The sequence below is a fragment of the Tauraco erythrolophus genome, chromosome 4 (assembly GCF_009769465.1).
Source record: "Tauraco erythrolophus isolate bTauEry1 chromosome 4, bTauEry1.pri, whole genome shotgun sequence".
Taxonomy (NCBI): domain Eukaryota; kingdom Metazoa; phylum Chordata; class Aves; order Musophagiformes; family Musophagidae; genus Tauraco; species Tauraco erythrolophus.
The window spans coordinates 61,072,036-61,096,882 of record NC_141468.1 but is presented as its reverse complement, the minus strand read 5'-3'; the positions used below and the strand labels follow the sequence as shown (position 1 = coordinate 61,096,882).

At 42.6% G+C, this 24,847-nt stretch overlaps 1 protein-coding gene across 1 annotated transcript in view; it reads right to left on the bottom strand.

The window, feature by feature from the left end:
* Nucleotides 1-1,633: 1,633 nt before the first annotated feature.
* Nucleotides 1,634-24,847, bottom strand: part of MYH9 (myosin heavy chain 9) — a 74,147-nt gene continuing 50,933 nt past the window's right edge. The window contains exons 14-41 of the mRNA XM_086611097.1: nucleotides 24,570-24,743; nucleotides 23,879-23,993; nucleotides 21,302-21,495; nucleotides 20,844-20,965; nucleotides 20,394-20,463; nucleotides 19,328-19,488; nucleotides 18,491-18,599; nucleotides 17,287-17,418; nucleotides 16,427-16,633; nucleotides 15,785-15,922; nucleotides 15,167-15,290; nucleotides 14,217-14,388; nucleotides 13,443-13,655; nucleotides 12,842-12,986; nucleotides 12,105-12,311; nucleotides 11,323-11,427; nucleotides 9,948-10,100; nucleotides 9,339-9,587; nucleotides 8,639-8,851; nucleotides 7,727-7,939; nucleotides 7,212-7,373; nucleotides 6,398-6,526; nucleotides 5,963-6,051; nucleotides 5,637-5,760; nucleotides 4,345-4,553; nucleotides 3,795-3,903; nucleotides 3,302-3,474; nucleotides 1,634-3,151 (exon numbers count right to left, since the gene is read on the bottom strand). Of these exons, the coding sequence (XP_086467223.1) occupies nucleotides 3,034-3,151; nucleotides 3,302-3,474; nucleotides 3,795-3,903; nucleotides 4,345-4,553; nucleotides 5,637-5,760; nucleotides 5,963-6,051; nucleotides 6,398-6,526; nucleotides 7,212-7,373; nucleotides 7,727-7,939; nucleotides 8,639-8,851; nucleotides 9,339-9,587; nucleotides 9,948-10,100; nucleotides 11,323-11,427; nucleotides 12,105-12,311; nucleotides 12,842-12,986; nucleotides 13,443-13,655; nucleotides 14,217-14,388; nucleotides 15,167-15,290; nucleotides 15,785-15,922; nucleotides 16,427-16,633; nucleotides 17,287-17,418; nucleotides 18,491-18,599; nucleotides 19,328-19,488; nucleotides 20,394-20,463; nucleotides 20,844-20,965; nucleotides 21,302-21,495; nucleotides 23,879-23,993; nucleotides 24,570-24,743 (4,329 nt within the window). The 3' untranslated portion in view covers nucleotides 1,634-3,033. The remainder of the gene's footprint in view (nucleotides 3,152-3,301; nucleotides 3,475-3,794; nucleotides 3,904-4,344; nucleotides 4,554-5,636; nucleotides 5,761-5,962; nucleotides 6,052-6,397; nucleotides 6,527-7,211; nucleotides 7,374-7,726; nucleotides 7,940-8,638; nucleotides 8,852-9,338; nucleotides 9,588-9,947; nucleotides 10,101-11,322; nucleotides 11,428-12,104; nucleotides 12,312-12,841; nucleotides 12,987-13,442; nucleotides 13,656-14,216; nucleotides 14,389-15,166; nucleotides 15,291-15,784; nucleotides 15,923-16,426; nucleotides 16,634-17,286; nucleotides 17,419-18,490; nucleotides 18,600-19,327; nucleotides 19,489-20,393; nucleotides 20,464-20,843; nucleotides 20,966-21,301; nucleotides 21,496-23,878; nucleotides 23,994-24,569; nucleotides 24,744-24,847) is intronic.

The following is a 24,847-nucleotide window of genomic DNA, read 5'->3' as shown; positions in this document are numbered from 1 at the left end:
GAAAGTGCTGTGCCAGTGGGAAAAAAAAACCAAGCCTCTTTCCATCTTGCGCTGGACAGAGCAGCATTCAAGCTGAGCATCGGCTCACGCACAGCAACATCAAGAGCATAGAAAGCAGCCTGGGCTTAAAGGGGTCAGCACGCTGCCAGCACACAGGTGTTTCACCAGTTCTGCTCTGCACCACAGCCGCCCCTGGCCAGCTGGAGTTAGTTCAAGAAGATCCTATGATGAGAAAGCAACTTCAGCCTAATTTAAAGGGCATGCTGTTCTCAAAGATACCCTACATGTTTCTGCAAAACACTTTGGAAAAAGACCAAGGTGTCTAAACCTGTAAAATCCAGACGAGAGTAACCCCAGTCCTGCTTTTAACAGGATACGCACAAGACACCAGCACAGCAGTGCCTGTATTCTGCGCACCATGAACACACCTTGTCCCTCCACGCGTTACTCCCTGTTCAGGCTTTGACAAGCTGCAGCCCGTGTAACGTAACGTCCAAAGTTGTTCATCATCACACTGACACCTTAACGCGACTGCACCCCGTCGAGCAGCAGTGCATAGCCAATCTTCATGCCTCCTCCTTCAGGACATGCCCCTCTCCTCTTTTTTTTTTTTTTCTCCTTATATCTACATTTAAGTTTCTTAATGCGAAGACTTTTTTTCTCCCCTCTTGACTTTGCTCAGACAGAAGTCCCATCCTTTGGGAGCAGCAGAGACACGTGCTCCCCTGGAAAAGGGTTTACCGTAAGCTGCACCCTGCCTGCTCCTTGTTTGCCAGCAGCCTTGTTGGCCTTGGCAGCAGCACCATACCCTGTGGTGAACATCAGCACTTCCTTCCCCATCACTGCCACCCAGGGTCTGACCCAGCCCCAACCACAACTTCTAACTCAGACTTTCTCATTAAGGTTTAACTCTCTGTCAACGCAGGACAAGTGGGACAAGGTTACAATGATCATGTGCCAGTGTCATGCTCCAGCTTTTTAATGCCATGACTGTTAACACCAGAATACAGGAGCACCTGCGGCAGTTTGAGGGGCCACAGACCAGAAGATGAATACAGCCACAGGTTCCTTATTCAATTTCTAGCAAAACTGTTACAAAACATAGATTTTCTGGGGACCAGCTGGAAGATGAGTGAAAGGCACTTTTGCCAATCCATTGACAAAACGGACTTCTAGACTTATCTATCCACCTCCTCCACTAACCTCACTTTCCAGTGACCCCAGAGACTGGAAATAAAAGTGAAGAAGAGAGTTGGTTTGCAACAGTTGTGAGTTACAGGCTCAGAAATACCATCGTCTTTGAGTCAAGAACAGAACTAGCTCAGCTCAAAATCACAGCCTTCTGTTTTGAATAGGAGACTGCCTGAAAGCACACAAACACGGTGCGTTATCTTTCTCTGAAATCCCCGGTGCTAGCCACTGCCAGCTGCCCCAGCGACATGCTGCGGGTCCTGTAAAACCTGATTTTGGCAAGGGAGTGTCACTCAGCATCAGGGGAGGTCTGCAGCGCTGCTGACAGGACGGGCCGATGCTCTCACACCACATCTGCTACCTTTGGAGACGGTGCACATGGTCTTCACCGCCCTCAGGGAAGGAGGCAACGGCAACACACGCACACAGACTGCAGCACATGGATAATCTTTATTGGTAACATCAGTGGAGCACCAGTAAACCATTACTGACTGTAGTGGTGACACACAGCTGAGGCACATGCTAAGGCACTTTTATTATATAAAAAAATTAAATTTTTTGTGACAGCAATTGGGACACGAGGCTCCTGCACTTAGAGCGCTTCAGGCATACAGTATGGCATTTCGTATTTAATTATTTTTACTTCGCTCGTAAGTAGGTCTAAATGCAGCATATACAATACGGTTAAGAATACAGGTAAATCCAGCAACCAGTGTACGGTGTAGAAAAGTAAAGACTATCTATATATAACCATGGTCCCAATAGAAAGGCAGTGATAAAGACCTTTATTTTTTTCTTAATTACTTATTACGAGAGATACAAAAGGCCTTACATATATCTGTGCAGATTAAAGGGTTTTTAATATACTCTTAGTCAATGGTGCACAATAACTAATCCCAACCCCTGGTTACAGAGCAGGTGCAAGAGGTTTGGACATGTCAATAAAAGAGGGATTTCCCTCCCCCGATCCCTACCCTCTGCCCACTACCCTATTAAATTCCCCTAGATTCTGTCTATTACCGTTAAATATATTTGGTCCCCCAGAGATTCTCAGACAAGCACAAGGACATCGTTCTGCTTCCCCAGCCTGTCATGAACTACTGGTCCACACTACCTTAGATGAAACCACTCCGAGGCAGAGACACTAACAGGACATCATTGCACTTCAGAGATCTGTCCAGACAGTAAAAATAAGAAGAGAGGGAAAAAAGGAGGAAAGAAAAAAAAAAAAGACAACTTTGGCAAGTCCTCCAGGTAACTGGTCCCGAGAGAAGCCTCCCTCTTCACCCCTCCCTGGAAACATGTGAAAGAAGAAAGGGCAAATTGCCATGGCCAAAGCACACCGTTTTTCCTGAAACTGCTCCCAAACCATGTGGGTGGGCAGATTAAAAGATGCAGAAGTCTGAGGTCACTGAACATGATTGCCGAAAGCAAACAAAGAGGGAGGGGAAAGAATACAGGAAGGAGCTTCCTGCAGCTAGAATCAAAGACAAAAGGAGATTTACAGCAAAAATAATCTTTCCCTAACCCCACTCCCTCCAAACTGTGTAAGGATTCACCAGCAGACATGGCACGGACAGTTCTACGGGCCTTTGCAGTGGCCAAACTGCTGGTCAGATTTCAGAGCCCCGACTCTTTGGCATTAAATACAAAGAGGATTAGGAAACCAGAAAGAGCAGGAAACTAGGAACACAGATGACCGATGGCTCTAGATACACAGAGCTGGGCTTGCTCTGCAGATCCCCAGCCAACTTAGGAGGAGAGGGTTTGCTGAAAGTCCAATGAAGAGGGGAGGGTGGATGGGTCACTCCAACACGTGTAACCTGGGTCAAATGGGAGGACTTATTCAGTAGCTTTGGCATCACCAGCATCTGCCTTGCCGTCCACTTCCTCATCAGAGCACTCTCCTGCACCCTTCCTGACAACTCGACGTGTCACGACAAAAGGCAGGTCCCCGCGCCTAGAGAAGGACAGACAGTACGTCAGTAACACCAGGTTTCCACCGAACTCACCAGACAGGACAGGCTTTAGAAAGAGGTAAGGAAGTACCTGGCCATGCTGTTTGCCGGGGTCTGGCTGCCAAGGTACCACACCAAACACTCCACCTTACCTGAGTTTGCTCTTCAGGGAGCTGACTTCTCTATTCATTGCATCAGCTGTTTCAGTGGCATCCTCCAGCTCACGCTGGAGCTTCCTGCGGGATGCATTGGCTCGCTGGGCCTCCTCTTCTGCTTCCTCAAGCTGGCGTTTGAGCTGCTTCAAGCGGATATTTGCCTTGTCCGCCTGAGCGTGTATGGGAAAAGAAAAAAGAGAAATCAGCGCTTCCCCAGAGTTAAGGCATAGCAGTAAGAACAGCAAAAAGCAGTTTCCAAAGCCCCTCTTCTCTTTCTGACGGGAGCTGCCTAGGACTTGACAGCTCCAAGCTTTTCCTTAAAAGCATTATGTTTTCACTTGTATCATCTAGTAATTATCACAGTGAGGGAAAAGAGAAATCCATAGCAAGGTTAATGCTAGAGCCCTCTGACATGCAGATGATGCCTTGGTCATGGACAGGAAACCCTCCCACCAGGAGACTCACCAATGCTGCAGGTAACTATACACACCTGATCTTTGAATTGCTCAGCATTGCGCCTCTCATCATCCACCTGTAGCAAGACATCTTTCAGCTTCTTCTCGGCACGGCGCACCTGCTTGCTGGCAGCCTGGCGCTCCCTACACAGAAATACAGTGGCACTCAGACAAGAACTTATCTCCCATTGTCCCCAACAAGATGACCTGACTTGGGCAAGCTAGAAACAAAAAAAAAAAAAAGATAGCAGAAGTCCTCCTAACTCAGAAAAAAGGAGATGGGAGGCAACGTTTCCCAGAAATTACTAGAAAGCACTGATGTCACACAGATATGACCCTTCCTGAAGCTACAGAAGGACAGCAAGTGTATCACAGCTGCAGTTTTAGGCATGGTTAAGTCTGGAAGAAGCTAGAAGTCTCTACAGTGAAAAACAAGGAAGGTTTGCCAAGATCTTACTCCTGTACTACCCCAGTATACCTAGGATGAAGCCCTCACTCCAACAAATCAGAATTTGTTCAGAAGAGCTTAAAATCCCAGAGTGGGTGGAGGCTCGTAAAACAGATGGAGTTTCTACTAAGACATACTTTGTTTCCATGTCCAACTGCTCCTCCAGCTGCGCTATCTTCGCTTCCAAGGCCGTAATAGTAGCCTTGTACTTGGACTTTACTGCACTCTCCATCTCCTGCAGTTTGAGCTTAAGCTCCTTGTTCTGGCGCTCCATCTGCTGGCGAGCATTCTCATTCTTCTGCGCATTGCTACGCTCAGCATTCAGGTCGGCGTTCATCTGATCGATCTGCCGAGAGAAGACACACTCAGCATGTAGAGTGCTTCAGCTTGAAAGGCTGATTTGTTTCTCAAGACACACACTGACATGCAAAGAAAAAGGACCCTCAGGGTGAGCTGAATACCTGGAATAACTCTGATGCAGAGGGAGCTGTCTGAAGGCAGAGCAGTTCTCAAAATATCTTAGTTTACCCAGATTTTTAAAGTAATTCCTTGAATAACAGGTTTATCAACCTCCTCTTAGGGCTAAATTTGCCAGTCACGTACAATGCTCTCTGGGGCGAAGGCCATGGTTTGGCACTTAACACAGTAATTATCAGTCTTAGTGAATTATAAAAATCCTGAGGCAAGTGGACCCAATCCATGTGCTTTACCAATTTATCATTTATTTGCTGTCTGCCTACTTACACTACAAAGAAGCAGCTTAAAAATACTGACTTTCAAAGGTGAAAGGGCAAGAACTCTTCCAAGCCAGGGCTCTGGCTGACAGTCAACCAAGTAGAGAACTATGCGCTCATCCACAGTGAACAAGACGTTTGGAAAACCATCAGCCCAGCTCCTTGGCTTTGGAGTGCTAAGAAAAACAACATGCTTGACTCTCAAAGTCAGGCAGATAAAATATGGCAGAGAAGAGACAGATTAAGATCATAGTTTCTATAGCAGCCTAACAAATTCCATATGGTTAGTCCATTTGAAGAAACATAGAACTGGCAGAAAAGCCATTTTCCAAACACACTGTGGCACCATTCAGCATGCCAAGTTGGAGCAGCATGCTACAGATCATCTTTCTCATAATCCCTTAATACAGGAAAAAAGGACTAGAAGTTTGTTTGTTTGGTGGGGTTTTTTTTAGTAAACTTGGGAGATTGATCATTTGAATCATTGGGTAGCTGGAACAAAACAAGTGAGTTAACATCAGCTCTGACTGCCCATCCTATTTTCTGTATTGTGGTATTCAGGTGTCTGACCTTGCTCGCACCTATGGATTTTTGAGGGCCCAGAAGGTACACAAAGCAGCAGCTGGCACTACGCAGAGTGCAGTCTGATAGTTTACCGCAGAACCCCTACTGGCACACACAGCCTGAACAGGTACCTGAAGATTTGCCTTCTTGAGCCGGTCATTGATTATCTCCGTGTTGCCCTGTTCTTCTTCTAACTCCTCCTCCAGCTGAGCTATCCGGGCCTCCAGACGTCTCTTTTCCTCCATGGCCAGTGCTCTACAGGACATAGAATCGTTAAAACAGTGTTGGTGGCATTAATGCCTTGGGGAAAATTCACTACTTCTAATTTTACAAAATAAGCTCAGTCTTTCAAGAGCAGAGGAGATACAGTGTGCGCTGCAGTCCGCATAAAAACAACAACCTGCGAAGTATTTTCTCAAAGCAGTTCCTCCTCTCTTGAACAGGGAACATTACTCACCCTTTACCACTGTTGTTGGCAATCTCATCAGCCAACTCATCCCTTTCTTGCTGGGCCTGGCGCTTGGCACGCTCAGCAGCTGCAAGTTCCTGGAATGAAAACGAGACGGTCAGTGATCCAATGGGAAGCTACAAATTAATGCAGCATAGGAAAAAGTAGTTACTGGTAATGGGTGGTATGGTCTCTAGCTAGAGACTCAGACTTAATTACAAGACACGGTCTGTTCTCCACCCACCTCACAGCTTCCTTTGTTTTGCACACTCCTATCACAGCTGTCAAGAAAGGGCCAAATTCTGCACTTTGAAGTGGACCTCATATTTGAGCAGAGCAAAAAGTACAAAAGAAAGGAAATAACCACTCAAGTTTAGACTGCTACATTTAGTTCTTGGCCAAAGAAAACGAACAAACCCTTGACTTGCATGTGTATTCCATTACCTCCTGCAATTGGATCATCTCTGCCTCCATGCTCTTCAACTTCTTCTCATTTTCTTTGGCCTGTGCCCAGATCTCGTCTCTAGAAGTACGTGTGTCCTCCAGTTCTCGCATGTAATCCTTCATTTGTGCCTGAAACGGGAGAACAAAAAAGGATGAATTTTAGAGCAATCACATTAACAAAGTGGGTTTGTTTGTCTTATAGGAAACATGGAGGGGAAAATAGAAACAGGCATTCATTAATCTTCAGTTACCAAAAAGGCTGCTGTAAAAACAAAAGGAATCACCCTTTTCCTATTTCATAAATAACAAGGAGAAGCAGTAATGGAAGCAAACAGGACTGCTTAAATCGCAGGAAAAAAATAAAATCTTGTCAGATATAGGGAACGGGGAATACAATTCTAGTGAAGCAATGGAATGGACAGCCTAGGGAGCATTTGGAGTTTTTCCTAAGAACAGATCAGACAAATGCCTGTAGGAATTACAAAAGCATAACAGAACTATCTTGGGGCAAGAAAAGGCCTAAATAATATTTAAGTCCCTCTAGCTTTGCAGCTCAATAATCCTCTCCAAAAACTCTTGACATGAGCCAAGCACTAGACTGGACTTTCCCTACAGCTTGTATCCCAGGGAGTTAAACAGGAAGACCGGGTTTAGAAGGATATTTGAAATGCCATTAAGTCTTTTGTGATAAAATGCTACAACGTTCTGCTGCTCTTGCGACACTGATGTGTGGTTTTTATGAGGTGAAATCTTGTATCCCATTTCCCTGGATAAATGCTCTACACTGACAGGTAGAACAGTTGCAGCTTCTCACCTGCAGTTTGCGGAGCTGCTTGATGGCTTCTTCACGATTCTTGTTAGCAGTGTCTATATGGCTTTCCAAATCCTTCAGGTCCATCTCTAGCTTCTTCCTTGCAGCCACAGCAATGGAGCGCTGTTTTCGTTCGTCTTCCAATTCCACCTCCATCTCCCGCACCTGTATGGAGAAATACAGGCATCAGCGTTTCAGCTCCTTGATTTCCCAACAGCTGCTCTTTGCATCCCCCTTTCAAACCGTACAGAACTGTGAGCATGTGACTCATTTCCATTCTTCCTGGTAGGGGGATGGGGCTAACGCTCCTCACTAATAAAGCTACATGGGTTCCTTTGATAGACAAAGGCTGTTGGAACCTTCACACGCACAAGGGGCAAAGTCTCTCACAGGTTTGCAGTGCTGCCTGGAGAGTTACCATTAACAAGAATCTGTGGATTCAGTGTCTCTCTAACCATCTTCGGACAGAAATGTCTTTGTGCATAGAACACTTTTGGGATTTACAGAGCAATTCTTACTTGTCTAATCAGCTGTTTCTTCTTCTCTTCATTCTGTTCATCACGACCCTGAAGGTCCCGGTCAAACTGTGCCTTCATGGCCTGTTGGTTCACTTCTAGCCGCAGTTTGGCATCCTCTGTGGCCTGCAGTTCATCCTCCAGCTCTTCCAGCTGTGTCTTCATCTCCTCCACCTGCTGCTCCAGGGCTCGCTTAGCCTTCTCCAGCTCATGGACCTACGGCACAGTACCACATGTGAGGTTTCCTCAAAGAGTGCAGACAATCTCACCTATCCTAAGAGCAAAAAAGTCTAAGAACAGGCACTCACATAAAGACAGGATACAAGAACACTGCATCTATCCCTTGTAGTAGGGCAGAGATACCCTTCAAAGCCAGCTGCTTGCATACCTGCAAGCAGCCAGTGTGAATCATGATCACCTATTAGTTCTGGTCACGTACGTGTGATGGTGGGAGAAAGAGAAGAGCATTTGTTAGCCCAGTCCTAACTTACTGCAGACTTATCAGAGCAGGACACCTCTGGTTCTGACAGAATTCAAGAAAATATTTTTTAGCCTCTGATTTTTTTTTTTTCCTTCCTGCTTATCAGAACATTTTTTTGCCTTGAAATACTGAGGTTACCATCTTCCCTTGCCTGGCTAATCCCTGTATTCTACATATCAGGCTCACATCGTTATCTTTGTCTCTGCCACGATACCAGTTAATTTTCAGTTTGCCACTATCTCATTTCCAGGCTCTTCCAACCCATCTTTCTCACTTACTAATGTAATACAAGCATAACATTCACAAACTCACAATGCGTCTGGTATTCTCTACTACATTCCTCTGCTCACGGTAGCGTAAGCTTTTTGCAGTATTAAACTGACAGTATCACCTGTGTGATGTTTCCTGCCTGGATATTTTAACTTCATACTTACACTTTTCCCAACATCATCCTTTGAACTCATCAGGTCTTCCATCTCTGTGCGGAACTGCTTATTGATTCGTTCCAGCTCAGCTTTCTGCTCTATGGCTTCTTCCAGGGCTCTGGCCAGGGAGAGGGCCTTAGTCTCCTTCTCACGGGCTTCTGCCTCGGCACGGTCCCGTTCTTCTGCATACTTGGCAGAGATGTTCTTTTCCTCTGCCAATAGCTACAAGAGCACAGCATCAGTATTCTGAGAAACTACTGACAATATTCTAACAAGGTAAATATGCATCTTTTCATTAGTGCTTAATAGTGTTCTGCCATGGATAGAAGGAACCAAGAAAATGCAGCTTCAAAGAATTAGGCATGCCATCCACCTTTAATAACTGTGCTGACCCCCAAATGAACAAACTTCTGATTCCCTAGGCCTCCAACCCATCATTTCCAACCTCCTCTCAAAGATGATCTGCAAACAATGCTTTGAATTTGATCTTGGTCTTGATATAAATGTTATCCCTTTGGGAAAAGAAGCATCACTAAACTTCTTATGCATGGAACAGAATTAATTTACTTCTATGAAAGCTTATTTCTCCACTCTATATGCTATAGCTCAGAACTAAATATGCATTTTCCAAGCAGCATTGCTTAGATATTCTTAAAGCAGACCAGTCAATAAGATGCACCTACTGAATGCCCAGTGACTGAAGTCATACCTGATCAAACTTCTTCTGCTTCTTCTCTAGGTTGGAAACGATCTGTCGCTGATGATCCAGGTCCACAGTGAGGTCGTCCAGCTCTTGCTGCAGGCGAGTCTTTGTTTTTTCCAGCTTGTCATACGCAGCTGTCCTCTCTTCATAACGCTGGCTCAAGCCCTCCAAGTCCTTCTGCAGCTTCTTCCTGGCTTCCTCTGCTGACTCAAGGCATCCCAGACCATCATCCATCTTTTTCTTTGCATCTATTGCCTGAAGGACAGAAAAGACCACACATGAAGCCACACCACAGATAACTCTATATGTAATTTACTGGCACCCAAAGTCGAGGGAGTAAGTCTGCTCATTTCTGAAGGCATTACTTCCCCCTCAAATAATACTATATGACTGAATTCCCAAAGGAATTCCAGCATAGAAATCTACAAGCAGTTCATATGATTATCAGAGACCTCTTAATTTCCTGTCTCACCCAAATCACCAGGATCACCTTTTCCCAGGAAAGATTCTGTTACTAGAAGTCAATTCAGCATTTAGTTTTTACTTCCTTCAAGACAGACCTGCATTTGTGTTTCCTCTCAAAAGTCACTGGCTTATTGGATGCAGACTCCATACCTGTTGCTGAAGGACAGATATCTGTTTCTCCAGGTTTCTCTTTGCCTCCTCCTCTTCTTCCAGCTGCTCTTTGAAACTGTTCTTCTCATCTTCCATTTGCTTCAGCTTAGTGCTGAGGCTCAGTTTTAGGCGAGTCTCTTCCTGCAGCAGCTCCTATAAAGCAAACACCCCAGTGGAATTCAGCACCGCTCCTTGGCTTTAAAGGTTCACAATCCTCACCCACTCTCTCCAGAATGAGTACTTTTGAAGTTGAGTTTAAGTATGCAACTTATTTCACAGATAAAGACAACCAAAGACAGAATTTAAATAACTGTCTTCCAGTAAGTCAGTACAGAAAGAACACATTCAGAAGGGTTCTGTTCTCCTATACACTTGAGTGATGACAGTTTTCTACTTCACTACACAAGCCATCCACAGTCCTTTCTGGAGTCCTCTTGAGTAGCACACAAAGCATTAAAATCCTTCCCATCAACAGCATGACTGTACTCTGCTACATGATTTTCTCATATTCAAGTATCAAAGAAATGGACAACGGGCTAAAGTGACATGGAATGGTTAAACACAACATTGGTCTTAGCAGAATGACACTGGCCATTTACCAACAACATTTATTGACTTAGGCTGCCAGCTCTTGAGCTGAAGGAACTGGAGAGACTAATAAGACCAGTCTTCTAACTGGAGCATAATTTTTTCTATTGGGCACTATCTCTGAGTCTGTTTTTTTAAGAGAGTGATAAGTAGACAGAACATCAATGACTGTTCAAGGTTACTTAGTATCTGAGGTATGGCATACTCTTCCTTTCCCTTCCAACCTTCTGCTTGGTACTCCATGCTTTACCAAGACAGTCATATTCTATGAACTGTAAATGGTTGTTTTACATAAAGTGTAAGTCTAAGCATGATTTCCTGCCTAGAAAAACACAAATTATTTCAATCTATCACTTCCCCAACACCTACCGGGAAATAAAATTTTCTGCTTAACTTTACAAATTTACCAGAAGTCTCACACACACAAAATCCTGTCAAATACTTGACTATCAAGATCTCAAACAAGAACCTAGCATTCCAGTGCAGTTCTAGCATTAAAGAGCTCTCAAGCAGAAAAGGGATAGAGGAGGACTTCTAAATCTAAGACAGGGAAAGTTACATATGTTCACATACTGAGGAGGCAGAAGGAAGATAAACAGCTTGTTTCTGCAGGAATGCTCTCAACACCATGCAATATAACCCCTGAGCAAAAACACAGCCAGACCAAATCCTTCGAAGTGTTGCACATCCAGTATTTAATGGTGTCCAGAGTGATTTCTCACTTCAAGAATTTATAATGGACGTTGGCTGCACCATACACAGATGCCTTGGCTTCCAAAGCTCTCACCTGTGTATCCTGAAGCTGTGATTCCAGAGCAGAGAAGTCCTTTGCTAATTTGATTGATTTGCTGTCAGACTGGTTCAAAAGACCTGTGACATTGTCCAACTCGACCTGAAGGAGAGATCAGAGTATCAGTTATTAAATATATCAGCAAAAACAAGGCAGGACACAGGTGAGCAGCTACAAGACTCAAAAGGGAAAACTGAGGCACGTCTCAACAGTAATGCATATGTACAATCTCTCAGGCGAAAGAACACACCATTCCCAAAGTCCCAGGGATGAAATATGAGAAGTCAGAGAGATTTTCACTTAGGATCACCTCTGTTGCAACGGCCTTCTGGTTCTGGTTGGTTTGGGTTTTTTCAAGGTCTACAGGAGATTGTAGACAGCCTGCAAGACTTTAAAAGCTTCTATTAAACTATCTGCTTCTGGATTGTATCTAGAGTCTCAAAATTACATTTTCATACTCCAATTTTTTCACACAGCTGCATGCTGAAGAGAAGTAGACATGTCAATACTTTAAGGCTTACAAAACTCAACTGGCAACTGGTTCCTTTACCTTCAGGGCTGCTCATGATAAGCGACATCAATCCAAATGTCCTGCCCTGGCAATGAGTTAATAAGTTTGCATAGTCCTCGAGAAACAACCTATGGATTTGCTTTTTGTAGGAACTTCATCCTCAGGAGGAACAAGATTTTTGAACTAGCTATGGGAAGGTACCATCCTACAATCTCTTCTCTCTAGCCCTGGGCTGAATCAGAAGCTAAGGAAAACCCATGCCACTCACCTGCAATTTGTTAACTCTCTCAGCTAGTTCAGTCTTCACTCTTTCACCTTCTGTAAGCTTCACCTGCAGTTCTTGGAGCTGAGCATCTGCTTTTTTCCGCTTGTGCTCAGCATCCCCTTTGCCCTGCAGAAGAACCTTCACCTCATTGGACAGTTCGGCCTTCTCACTTTCCAGAACTTGTTTTGCTTTTTCAAGATTTGCTTTCGCCTGAAGAGGGAAAAAAAAACAGCAAAACCCCTCAGTCTTCAGATATGGCAGGATCCTTCCACTGAGTACATTTTTTTTTTTCTTTCCCAACAAGCAAGGTAATGTTACATGTTTAGCAGCTAAGTTGTAGACTGCTTACACAGCAAAACCAATTTGAACAGCCTGCCACTGATGAGCAGGAGACAATCTAACAACCAGAGAAGACAACAATGCAGAAGATAGTCTTGCACCATCAAATTTCCAAATTAAAGGTTGTACAAAGTTGACAAGCACTAGCAGTGAAAAGAATGTCTTGGCTATGCAGTATAGCATGCCTGATGGGAAAAAAAGAATGAATGCAACTATTTAAAACAACTTCACATATGCTTCATAGTGAAAAAATAATCTACCAAGGGAAGAAGAGCACATCTATCAGAAACCTAGTATCATTAACACTTCATTTTCTTCTGTATTTTTAAGAAGTGGTCATAGAAGAGCTATAATTTCAGGGAGGTTGACTGCTTTGGCCTTGTGTTTTCTGTTCCACATACCCGCTTGTTTTGTTCTAACTGCTCTGCCAGCTCTTCAACAGCTTGTGAATGTTTCTGCCTCATCTCTTGGATTTGAGCCTCATGAATCTTCGCCTCATCTTCAAGGGTCTTCTTCAAAACCGTTACTTCTTGCTCTCTCTTTGACCTGCAAAATTCACAAATTCCATTTAGATGCCAAGAAGAGAATCGAACAGATGTATATATCCACCGACAGCATCTCTAATGCAGAAAAATGTCAAGGTCTGTTCAGCCCTACAAGCTAAGACGACACTTTTCAAAGTCAGAGCTTAACATTGCACCCTTCTTAAGCGCACGCTGGCAGTACTACTTCCAGCCTAAGTAGTAATAGCCTGGAAGTATGAATGTTTCAGGGGTGTTGCTAACACTCTGGTTAGGAGCAAATTAACATTCTTAACATCAAGTGAGGTAATACAGTCTTGACTACAGCTTGCACACTACACTTCCTTCTATAGTAACTAAGGCTGCTCACCAGCCTACCTTGATAAAGGTGAAGGCTTGCTTCAGTAAGAGACTGGATGTAACAGCATTTATTAAAAAAGTCAAAACCAATTAAGACAACAGAGTTACATGTTGGAGTTACCTGAGCTCTTGCTGAGCAGCTGTAGAATCTAGTGTGTCTTCTAGTTCTGTTTTCAATGCTTCTAGCTCTTCTCCCAGATCCCGTTTCTGTTTTTCAGCTTTATTCCTGAATGCTCTCTCTGACTCCAGGTCTTCCTGCAGCTCAGTGATCTGGGATTCAAGCTCCCTGATCTTTTTCAGGGCCATGTTCTTCTGAGCTGCCTCTTCTTCCACCCTGTGTTCAATACAGAGTTCTGGTCAGAGCCAGATTTAAACAATACGTAAATTAAAACCACCTGTCCTACCAAGAGTAATCAAGAAAAAGTTGGTATTGATCAGCTCTACAATATTACATTCAAACTTTGATCCATATATCATCTACAAATTCTAAGCTCTATTTCCCAATACTTGAGAGAGCACCATTACTTACCTTAAAGAAGGGGACAGAGACAGACTGACAACAGAAGAAAGCAAAAGAGAAAGCACCATTTTATGTTGGAAACTGGACACTTTACTGAATAGGTGACTATAGCAACTACCAAAGAGACAGTGTGTTGTCACTACTTTTTAATCCCCTCTGAAATCTTACTGCTCCAGTGAAACGTGTGCAGTGCACATTACATTCATCGTCTAACTCTGTACAGAGAATGTGGCAGTAAGCAGCAAAGAACTCTGATGCCAAGGACATGGATCTTAACATTCCACAAGCTGAAATACAACTGCCACAGATTCCATTTAGTTCCTATTCCAAAGTGACACAAGACAAGAAATACTTCCCCACAGGTCAGGTTCTCACCTAGCTAAGGCTGCCTGCAGCTCCTCTTCCTTCTTGGCCAGCTGCATTTTGAGTTCTGCAATCTGAGCCTGCAGCTCAGCAATCTGGTCATGCAGATCACTGGAGTCTCCTTCAAGCTTTCGACGAGTCTTCTCCAATTCTTGCCTCTGCTTTTCTTCACGTCGCAGACGTTCTGATGGAGACGGGGACACATTAAGTTACACGGACAACACATACTCCAAGAACATTGTATGAGCAGAAAAAATAAAGCTATTTAAGGAACAGTTCCTTTCCAAATAATACAACTGTCCAAACTGTAGCTGGAGTGCATAATTCTGTCAGGACCTATACATGCAACTGCCCTCACATTTCACCCTCAAAACATATCTGGGCAATTTCCCATCTTACAGCCAAACCTCCTTCCCCCTTTTCACTGTAACAAACAATGCTGGCACACCACCAGTCTCTCCCAACACCCAGACCACACAGGCATAAACACTCATTAAGTGATGCTGAACACAAGGTCGGCTCTCCCTTTTCTGAAACTAAATAGGCTGGCTCCTGCTGTGTTAACCTGGGCAGACTCCAGATGAAGTGCCTTTAGCTTGAACTCTGAAGAACCTGTGCAAACAGGGTACCACAAACAGCACTAACCCAGACAGATTGATGCTGCTGGAAGTAGAAAAGTGGAGACACTTCCACAGCAGGAGAAGAAAGAGAACCAGCCTCTCTTCTCCATTGGCCTGCTGCTTTGGAGAGGATTTTTATTTAGAACAAGGGCTCAGCTGACAAGGCATATAACCTTCAGCCAGCCACTGAACAGCTCTATCAAACTGATCAATAACATACACATTAGAGACTAATTTTTAACCCCTCAGAAACTGGAGAGGACTAAAACTCTAGAAATGAAACTGAAGTTCAACAAATTTTAACAAGAAACCACACACAAAAAAAGACGAAACCAAAACCACCTTCAAGGTCTGTGATCATGGCCTCATGCTTATTCTTGAGTTTGGCTAAACTCTTAGACTTCTCCTCCTCCTCTGTCAGGTTTGTTGTAAATTCAGACATTCTGTCTTCCAACAGTTTCTTTTCCTGTAGAATTGAGAAAGCAGTGTCAAAGCAGCCACTGGAATTACAGGAGATTTTTCCAGAGTTGACTGCTTAAAGACGTATATGTCATGAGTGCCTACTCCTGCTACAAGGAAAATCTGGAACAAAATAAATCCTTTAAGAATTACAAACAGTATTCAAATAAATGGTTACTTAAAGAGTTGTATTTGATAGCTGTTTCAAAACTGAAAGGGAAGTCTGCTTATGAAATAACTTGCTACTGTTTGACATAACGTGTCAGAAAATGTTTGTTCATGGATTATTTTTTAGTCAAGGCTATTTAAATATACAATACTGAACTGCAAAGAATACAAGCAGGTAGGTAATTTCAAAAATTCAGGTCAGATTTGTCAAAGACAAGGTTGGATTCATTCACAAGTTTCTCTGTAATATGGGAAAGGTCAGCCTTTGGTGGGTGGCTCTAAGAGAAACACCTGTGCATCTTCCGCCTGCATAAGAAGCTACACAAGTCTTACCTTAGCCAATTTGAGATTCTGATCTTCCAGAACTATCACATCTTCTTCCAGTTTCTTCAATTTGGCCTCTGTGGTCACTTTTTCTAGCTGCAACTTCTGCCTTGCGCTTTCCTCTTCCTCAAGCTGCTCCTCTAGTTCCTTCACAACACCCACAGAAAAGCAAGGCATTTGTCAGTGCTGCTCACCAACCAATGTAATAGCACAGTAACAGCACTGGAACTCGGAAGGTTTTTTCACCCTTCTGTCAAGGTATTATTAGTACTTTCTGAAAGTGACATCTCTGTCATGACTTCATGCAAACTACTGCATTCTAACAAACAAATTTTCCAGCAGAATAAACAATGCTATTTCGCAAAGAAGAATGCTACCATTTCTAAACACCTGGCTTAAGCAAAGACTTGTCTAATTATTTGACAAGTGGCCTTCATCTTCAAGAATGGAACAGCTCATTCCAGATGGCTGGCTGAACGCCTCAGGCTCAACACCAGAATCGCCATGTTCTATTGCTGTTTCCACAGACAGATTTTTCTATGCTTTTTTTTTTGTTCTCTCTCTCCTGATTCCCCCAAGCTGAGACAAAAGAACCACTCTAACGCTTACTATCCTCTTTACTGACAAGAGACAGCATTCCTAACACATTACCTGGATGTTCTGCTGCATTTTCTTCTTTTCAGCCTGCAGATGTTGACACCGTTCTTCTTCTTCCTCCACCCTTGCTTCCAGGTCATGACATATTTCCTCCAGTTCTTGTTTCTTGGCTGTCAAGCGGGCTCTTATCTCCTCAGCCTCAGCACAGAGTTCAGTTTCTGCTTGCAACTGTTCCTGCAGCTGCATCTTCTCTTGCATTAGCTACATTGGACAAAAAGTCAGAAATAAGACAAGCTCCAATTTAGCCTTACTTAGCAAGCTGCGTTAAGTGAAGTTATGTGCTCCTGTGGTCCATAGTTACAGTCTTACCCATTGCAGCTGTCTCCTGCTGCTAGTCAAAAGCTAAATATCAAAATATATTTTTTAAGCATTTGTTCTCCTTCATAAACCATGCACTGCAACCACAGACTACGTTAGCCTTAACAAGTTTCTCAAGAGCATATCCATTTGAAATAAGGAGATTATCTAGTTTTCCCCTGCAAAAGTAACACAAATAATTAACAGCTCTACAGAAGAACAATCCTGCCGCCACCTTCTGTGTTCAAAAATAAAGGATTCCACTGATGATGAGGTTGAATTCAACCAGCTTGTTATAACACTCAGCCAAAGGAGACTTTTCTTCACATAATGGTTATAGAAGGGCAGTGGGTGGTCACTACACAAAATGATCTGCTAGAGGAACTGAGCTGGGAAGAAGGGCAAAGAAAATTGAACAAGATGGCAGTCAAGTCACATATTTGAACAAGTTGGAATCCTGCAGCATATCCATCAGACTAATAAAGCAAAAGGAGGAGCTCTCAAGCCATTGGCCAGGTGGAGAAACAATTATTTTTACACGAGGGTTGCAAACTCACCTGCGCCTGGAAGGTCTCCATCTCACTAAGCCTATTTTCTGCAGCTAGCTGCTTCTCCTTGACCTTTATTAGTTCTTCTTCCTTGGCCATCATCTCCTCTTCCTGTCTGCTAACTTGCAGAAGAGGTTTCACCTGAAAGGGAAATCAAGGGAATAAGATGTGTATAAGGAACAAGGAAAACAAATAAATGCTCTTGCATTTGATAAGCATTGAATAAACCAACATTTTTGATAAGTTTCATATTTGAAGGACAGACTAATTGTTTTGTTGTGAACACTGGGAGGATCATAGAGTACCAGATATCATCTACTCTGCCAATAACACTCCTTCCGTGTGCTGAACTTTTTCTCCAGGATAGGATGCATTGCGAAAGGGTTGGGTAAATTCCAAACCCTCAAAGGCTAAGTAATAACAGCAGCAGAATAAAAGTTGCCATATAGCAGGGAAATTCACAGGTAGGTCAATGTAAACAAAAAACAAACAACATCCATCTCTGCTTCCCCATCAAAAACCCTTAGAAGTCATTTCGCAGGAAAGAGAAGAAAAGTTAAACTCTGCTCTCAACTGTCACTTAGCTGCAAAGTCTCATGGCTGAAAAGCAAGAAATTCCATACATTTAGAAAAAAAAACCCAACAAGCAAGCCACTTCTTCATATGTTCGTTGTAGATATTTTACCTTTATAAAGACAAGTCTAACAACCAGATCAGACCTCAGTGCTTTTCTTTTGCTCTTACAACCCTGGAGAAAGAGACAGCAAGCCACTCTCGTATTAACAATTTTTGTCTAGCTAAATTGATTAGCCACATTGTAAGTGACCCTTTGAAGAGCCATCCACCAAAACAAGTGATCCTCTTACTCTTCTTAGGCTTAAGGCATTAGAAGATGACTCCTGCTTTTCCACAACATTACTTGGATATAGCCTTGCACTTGGTTTATGCAGACATACTGACAGCATAGCTAGAAAACATGCTATGATATTCTGTGCCTAAATGAATCGAAGTATAATGCAATCCAGCTCAACTGTAGAGGAAGTGGGTTTTATGCTCTGATTCCCTGGGTTTCCCGGCCCATGGCAGGGGGGTTGGATCTAGATGATCTTTGAGGTCCCTTCCAACCCTAATCATTCTATGATTCTATGATTCAACCTGAGAAGTTGAAATTGCAACCAAACTGTCAAAATTGCAAAGGGAAAAAAAATATTACCTTGGTGAACAACCTCCACCATTGCCAGTTCCGCAGTTTCAAATAGGCAGCGCAGTTCCTCTGAAGCACTTTCATGGCTGTCAATTGCTGCTGGCGCTTGGCAAAGGCTCTGCAAGGTAAGTGGAGGTCAGACAAAGGAACCCACAGCAGCATGCAATTCTCTCCACCAAGCCCTTTCTTAGATACCTATAAATTTTTACTTTAGAAGGTTTCCTCCTAAAAAACCAGCAAAATTTCTAGTTAACTTCCCCTATCTTTTAAAGTGGGTTTTTTACCCCTCAGGTAAGAGTGGTTATCCTTTCCTTTATTCAATTTCCTATTTAATCAAGTTTTTTCCCTAATGTCTTCTAATCTGAAAAGCCTCACTATTTTTACTTAAAAAAAAAGGGAGATCTGAAACAGAGGTGTGTTTTCCTGCCAATCTGACAGATATTACACTTTTAGAACTGTACCATTTCCAGTCCTACCTAATAGCTTAAGAGAAATCTTACACATCCTGGATCAGTACTGTACTAAGACCTTTTCATTTTCACATTTGCAGTTTGTAGCACTCTGTCAAAAACATTGTCTGTTGTATAGTATTCCTATAGAGAGGAATAGACTTTACTGCTCTGGTAGTATGTGGGATAGCAGCACACAGTTTCTTGCAGATGCCAGAAGTCCAGCAATACAGAGATCAGAAAACCCTAAAGCAACCATCAGCTATTATATTTAACAAATAAATCATGGTCTTTCTGACAAAAAATAATTTATAGTCAGCTTTTTTTGAAGAGAAACCTGAACCTGAATGGGAGAAATACCATGTTTATAACGTACTTTACAAAGTATAGTCCTTACTTTCTGGCCAGGTAGCCTCTACAGCAGGCTTGGAAGCCAATAATGACATCTGTGATCTTCAGGTCTCGCTCTTCTTCAAGATGAGCAAGGACTCCAGCTCTGAAAAAGACTTTACTCTGTCCAATTCGATAGAGGTTGGAATCCAGCTCCAATGCTTTGATCTAAAATGTGAGAGAGAAGAATTCATCTTCTGCAAAGACTTGTTCATGTGAAACATCACAAAACATATTTGTGTCTCATGGCTGTAAGATAGCCCTTCCTACAACGAGCCACTCAGGCCAACCAAAGCTGCTAGCTCCCAGTAAAGTCCTATCCCAATTAGAGGAGTTGGAGTTCAGCCAAGCACAGCATGAAATGGAGGTAACCAGAGACAGAAAATATGATAGAAAGCATTGTTTAATACACCATCACATCAAGTACCCAGGAATACAAGGATGCTGTGAGGAACATATGCCCAGTCCCAAGAGCCTTCTGCCTTTCCTAAAGGAAACCCATCTGTTGATCCTTCCTATTGATTTTTAACCAGTCCCAATCTTTGTCAGAAAAAAGGCACCTCCTTATACTAGTTAAGAGAAGTAAGGTATACTCCTTTAAGACAGAATAAAAGGGAATCCTTTACAGCCAAATTCAATTCAGTCTCCCCTAGTCTTCAAGCTACAGAGCCAAAGCTTTCCCTTTGAAGCAGGCAATTCTGCAAAAATTAATATGAGCCTTCAATGAAAGCATTTGTCATCAGCAGGCCATTACAAAAAGTTTGTTGAAGCTCATACTTTAAGCATGTGTTAAAGACAACGTTAATGCTTCTTAATTTGATTCCCTGAGTACTGCTGCATCTGTGGAAACAGAAAGATACTCTTTGCCTAGGATTACTGAATCTCATGCTAGTCAAAAGTCTCCATCTGCAAAGCTGAGACACAGCTTTTTGCACCTTCCTCCTCTCAAACAAAACATTTGACTTTGGAATTTTGGTCTGTGAGTAAAAGATATATTTAACATGCACAACTCTGATTTCCACACCACACTCAAAGTTTATCCTATTTACATAAGAGTTTCTGGGATGTCTTACCATCAGCACACAAGCCTGCTTTCCATCCATAAATCCTTTGGGAATTGCATTTGGAGTTAAGATTTCATATCTGAAAAGGAGAAAACATTAGACTAGTTACACAAGTATATCTGAAAACAACAACAAAAAATCCTCAGTAATTCCTATGGCATGGTAAGTTTGACAGCTCGCAGTCTTGTCAGAAGAAAAAGATTGCATCTCTAGGCAATAGAGTATGAACCCGCAGCCTTAGATGGGGTCCTCTATGCCTCACCTTAACCATACACTTACTAGAGAAGTCAAAGATGCTTTTGTGAGGCTTTGTGCCAGGAAATAGCAAGGGACAGATGTTCTATGTTGCTGCGTTTGAAAACAGTGGCAATCTTGTTGCAATAAAGTATTTCAATTTTTGCACTAATGTCTTAACTTTGCTGGGGTAAAGACTGCTTCAGATTCTTTTCTAGGCCTTACCTTTGTCTGAATTCCTGGAATACAACTCTGTTGGGAAAACCTTGACGACAAATACGGATTCCCTCCAGCACCCCATTACAGCGAAGCTGGTCAAGGACCAAGTGGGGATCTAGTTTTCCAGCCTAGTGAGGAGAAAGCATATTTTATAAATACCACAAAGCTTTTACAAAGAGGCTTACCCCCTTGTCTCCCTCTCCTTTTTGCAAAGCAGTCAGTTCTCTTTCCCAATTACAAGCAATTGAAAGCTTTTGTGCCACCTTAAGAACTGCAAAGATCAGTTTCCAAACTGTGTGTACAGTCAGTATACAGTTATTTAGGACAACCTTAAAAAGACATCCTAAGAAAACAGGGCCTCTTTAGGATCTCTTGCAAAACCTGACAAGAGATAGCAACCCAGCCACATGTCCTCAGAAGCCCATGTAAGACTGCATGTGCTGTACTGTTATAATCGCCTTTACCTTTTTCTCATGGTTGGGGATAATACAACGGACGAAGTTGGGGTTGGTGTTCCTCAAGGTGGCCATCAGTTTAGCCAGCTGTTCTTTATAGAGCTGTCCCACTGTTCGGAACATACCCTTCCTGGTTTTAAAGGCCCCTGGCAATGCTGTATCTGACATACCAGCTACTTGATCCAGCCCAACAATACGGTCAACTAGAGAAAGCACAAGAAAGAGTGTTAAAAACTCTGCCATGAACAAAGGAACCACTGGAATGTACAAAGAACATCTGGGTAGAACAGGATAAATGAGAGGAGCTGCAGGATCCTTTTTGCTTCATCTCTACACAGATGTCGACTCCTGTACAGAATTTGTGCAGGGATAGGAGCAGGAAGGAAAAAAAAGCAACAGCTTACTACAGGAAGTTTGAGTGATGGAGTCAAACTTGCTCCCAAACATGTTCTACTGATGCTCTGGATGGCAACTCTGAAAAAGCAATTTAGAAGTGAGTTTCAGATGCTTCTACTTGCTTAGGTTACAATGAAAAAAAACAAATCAAGAGTTCTAGCTGCTAGGCCAGCAGAGTCAACTATCAGTTAACTCTGACCCAGAAGAGGCCACAGTTAGAGAAAAAGCCCAGTTTTGCTCTTGCACTACAGGCAGAATTGCCATGACTGGTGATCAGAAAAGCCATATCTACTTGTAAACTGAGCAAACAGGGTAAAAGGCAGGATAGAAACCAAACCTCAAGATACCACTGTTTGAGTTATTGTTGGAGTACAAGTATTCTATGACAGAGACATGAACAATACCACTAGGAGAAAGTCAGAACTCTCTGCCCCAACAGTTTCTCCACTATGTCACAGTGATATTCAAGCACTGATGAAGCTACCACATTGATGGCTGGACTCCACAGATCCTTTTTTCCAATGGAAGCCAGCTAGATCTGACACTAGCAGGGGCAAGAAAAAAACTAAAGCATTACTTTTCCCATTGCTGTTCTACACGGAGATAAAAATTCACCCACCTAACCAAAGTGAACTGTATCACTATAAATTTCCACACCCCTAGTACATTTTTATTAAGAGCTTCAATCTACTATTTCACTTTATCTTTAGCAGTTGGCTGATGCCTACCATTCAGGCTCCCAGTCTTCACTTCAGAAAATACATCAACTTGTGATCAACTGCCTTCTGATTAAAAAAATACAAAACACACCCAAAAGAAACCCCTACAAAAGAAGGAAGGATACCCTGATTTACAGCTAATATTTCTTTAGAGCTGCTCACTTCTAGAGTAGCTGTTAGAATAGGGTCAAGGTTGTCTTATCAGAAAGAAAAGAAGGTTATGTTACTAGATGACATCACGGGGAAATCCACAGAAGAGTGTCCCAGATGCAGTTGGAACAATCCTCTTAAAAACCTTGAGCCCTGCAATCTACATCAAGATAGCAAAAAGGACAGTCACTTGCAACAGAAGATCCAGCTAAGAACAACAAATGAGAACTGATCAGCTGTGGTTCAGTTGACATTTCAAGTTCAAAAGGAGTCTCACGCAGCAAAGCCTTCTTAGGCACAAGTTGCTGTTGGGCATTTTTCATGCAGTACAAGTTCCTTTGCCAAACTAACTTTCTTTTAAACGATAAGCAGTCAAAGTCAAACTCCAAATATTAAAATCAATGTTAAACTGGATTTCAGTTTAAACCTCATCTCAGAAGTCTTCCTTCCAAATCCTGCAAGAAATACACCCTTGCTAACTCTACATTCGAACAGTTGCCAGGGATTTGCTTTTAGCTGTTCCTATGCAAGTCTTGCAAGAGCAACCTTTAGCACCTGAATATGTCCATATTTTTCTTGTATCCACTTGCAAGGTGAGAGTTTTCCTTTTGTTTTAAAGTCCGTGAGGAACTACTAGCACAAAGCAGAGGAAATGAACAAGACAGACAAGCAGGTATGACAAAGGGGCAGAGAGAAGTTAACAGAAGCATTTCTTGCATGGCTCTAGGATGCATTACACACATGACACGACAGCTGGGTTTCTCAGTCACCTGGTTCTAGATGAAGAATAGGAAAGTGTTGATAGAAATAGGCTCTCTGAACGTTCTGCATCTCTGTAACAGACAGAGACGTCAAAGAAAACCCACCACAGAAAGTGACAGCAACAGTAAGGCTTACAAGCAGATAAACCCAGAAAAGATAGAGTAAAATACTGAACAACACTGCAGAAAGAACACACCAGTTGCAGGACTGAAAACATAGATTCAACCTCAGATCTTGTGTTTGAGTGTTGCAGCTATATAAGCTGCTGGGACATAATGGTGCATTCGTATTTCATCCTGGCATTCTTAGTTTCAAGAAGTAATTGCTATATATGCAGCAAGCTTAACGTAAGTAGATGCAAGTGAACTTTTCTCTTGAGTTACAGTGAACTTTAAATGCAATATCATGACCTAAGCAAAGGATGTTCCAGATAATGCTCATCTTGGTGGCTTAGTCTTCAGGGAAAAAAAGCAACACAGCTCATCACAGACTTTTGATGATCAAACAAACTTCCACATAAAACAAGGGAACGCAAATGAGATTAAGCTTAATTACATACCATCTTTCCACAGCTCAGACACAAACTTATCCGACGACTGGTGAAGAAGAGTAGCAATGTTATCATTCAGCGGATCCATGTTCTTCATCAGCCATTCGTCTGCTTTATAATCCACCTGGAGAAGATAAATACATCAAGAAACTTGAGGGGGATTTTCTGCAGCACGAGATGCAACGAGATCCTGCAAAGTCTATAAAAGTAGCACTGAGGTTTGCAAAATCAACAACGGATTACCTAATCATCCTTGAATTTGCCATCTAAGCAAGTATACCTACAAATTTCAAATCCTAACAAACGGCTGCATGTTCTGTTCTGTCAGTAAAGGGAATGGATTCGCAATGCTAGTTTGCACCACCCAGAGCGTGACACAAAAAAAACCCCAACTGCATCATCATTTTTGGTGAAATCTTGATGCACCATTTCTGAAAAGTACCTTCAATCTCACCAAGTCATAGAGAAAAAAAATCAAATTGGTGTCAGTTTGACATATCTTCAGCTATACAAATATAACTTGCAGGCAAATCCCCTTAGGCCTGTAAGGTTCACAGCAATAGAACAACTTCATGAAATCTTCCACTAGTTTCCCAGAGGCAGCCATCTTGGTAAGAAGTAATTTCTAAGAAGCAGTGATTGTGCACTAGGAAACACAGCAGACGTTCCGGTGTTTGCATTTAAGCTACTAATTCCTTACCTTGCCAGCATAATGTATGATACAGAAGTCAGCTTTGTCTTTCAGCTGTTTTGGCTTCTGAAATTTGGGGTGGGTGCCTTGTTCTTGTACAACTTTTTCCACAAAACTTTTGTCTGTTGCTTTTGGGAACCAGCACTCTTCATCCAGCAGGGCCAGTATACCAGGAGGCCCAGCCTTAAAGGGAAACATCAAAACATAGTTAAATGCATGACTGCACCAATAATTAACCCCTTTAGATGGCTAGGAAAAAAGGATACCTAACCCTGATCCCCATCACA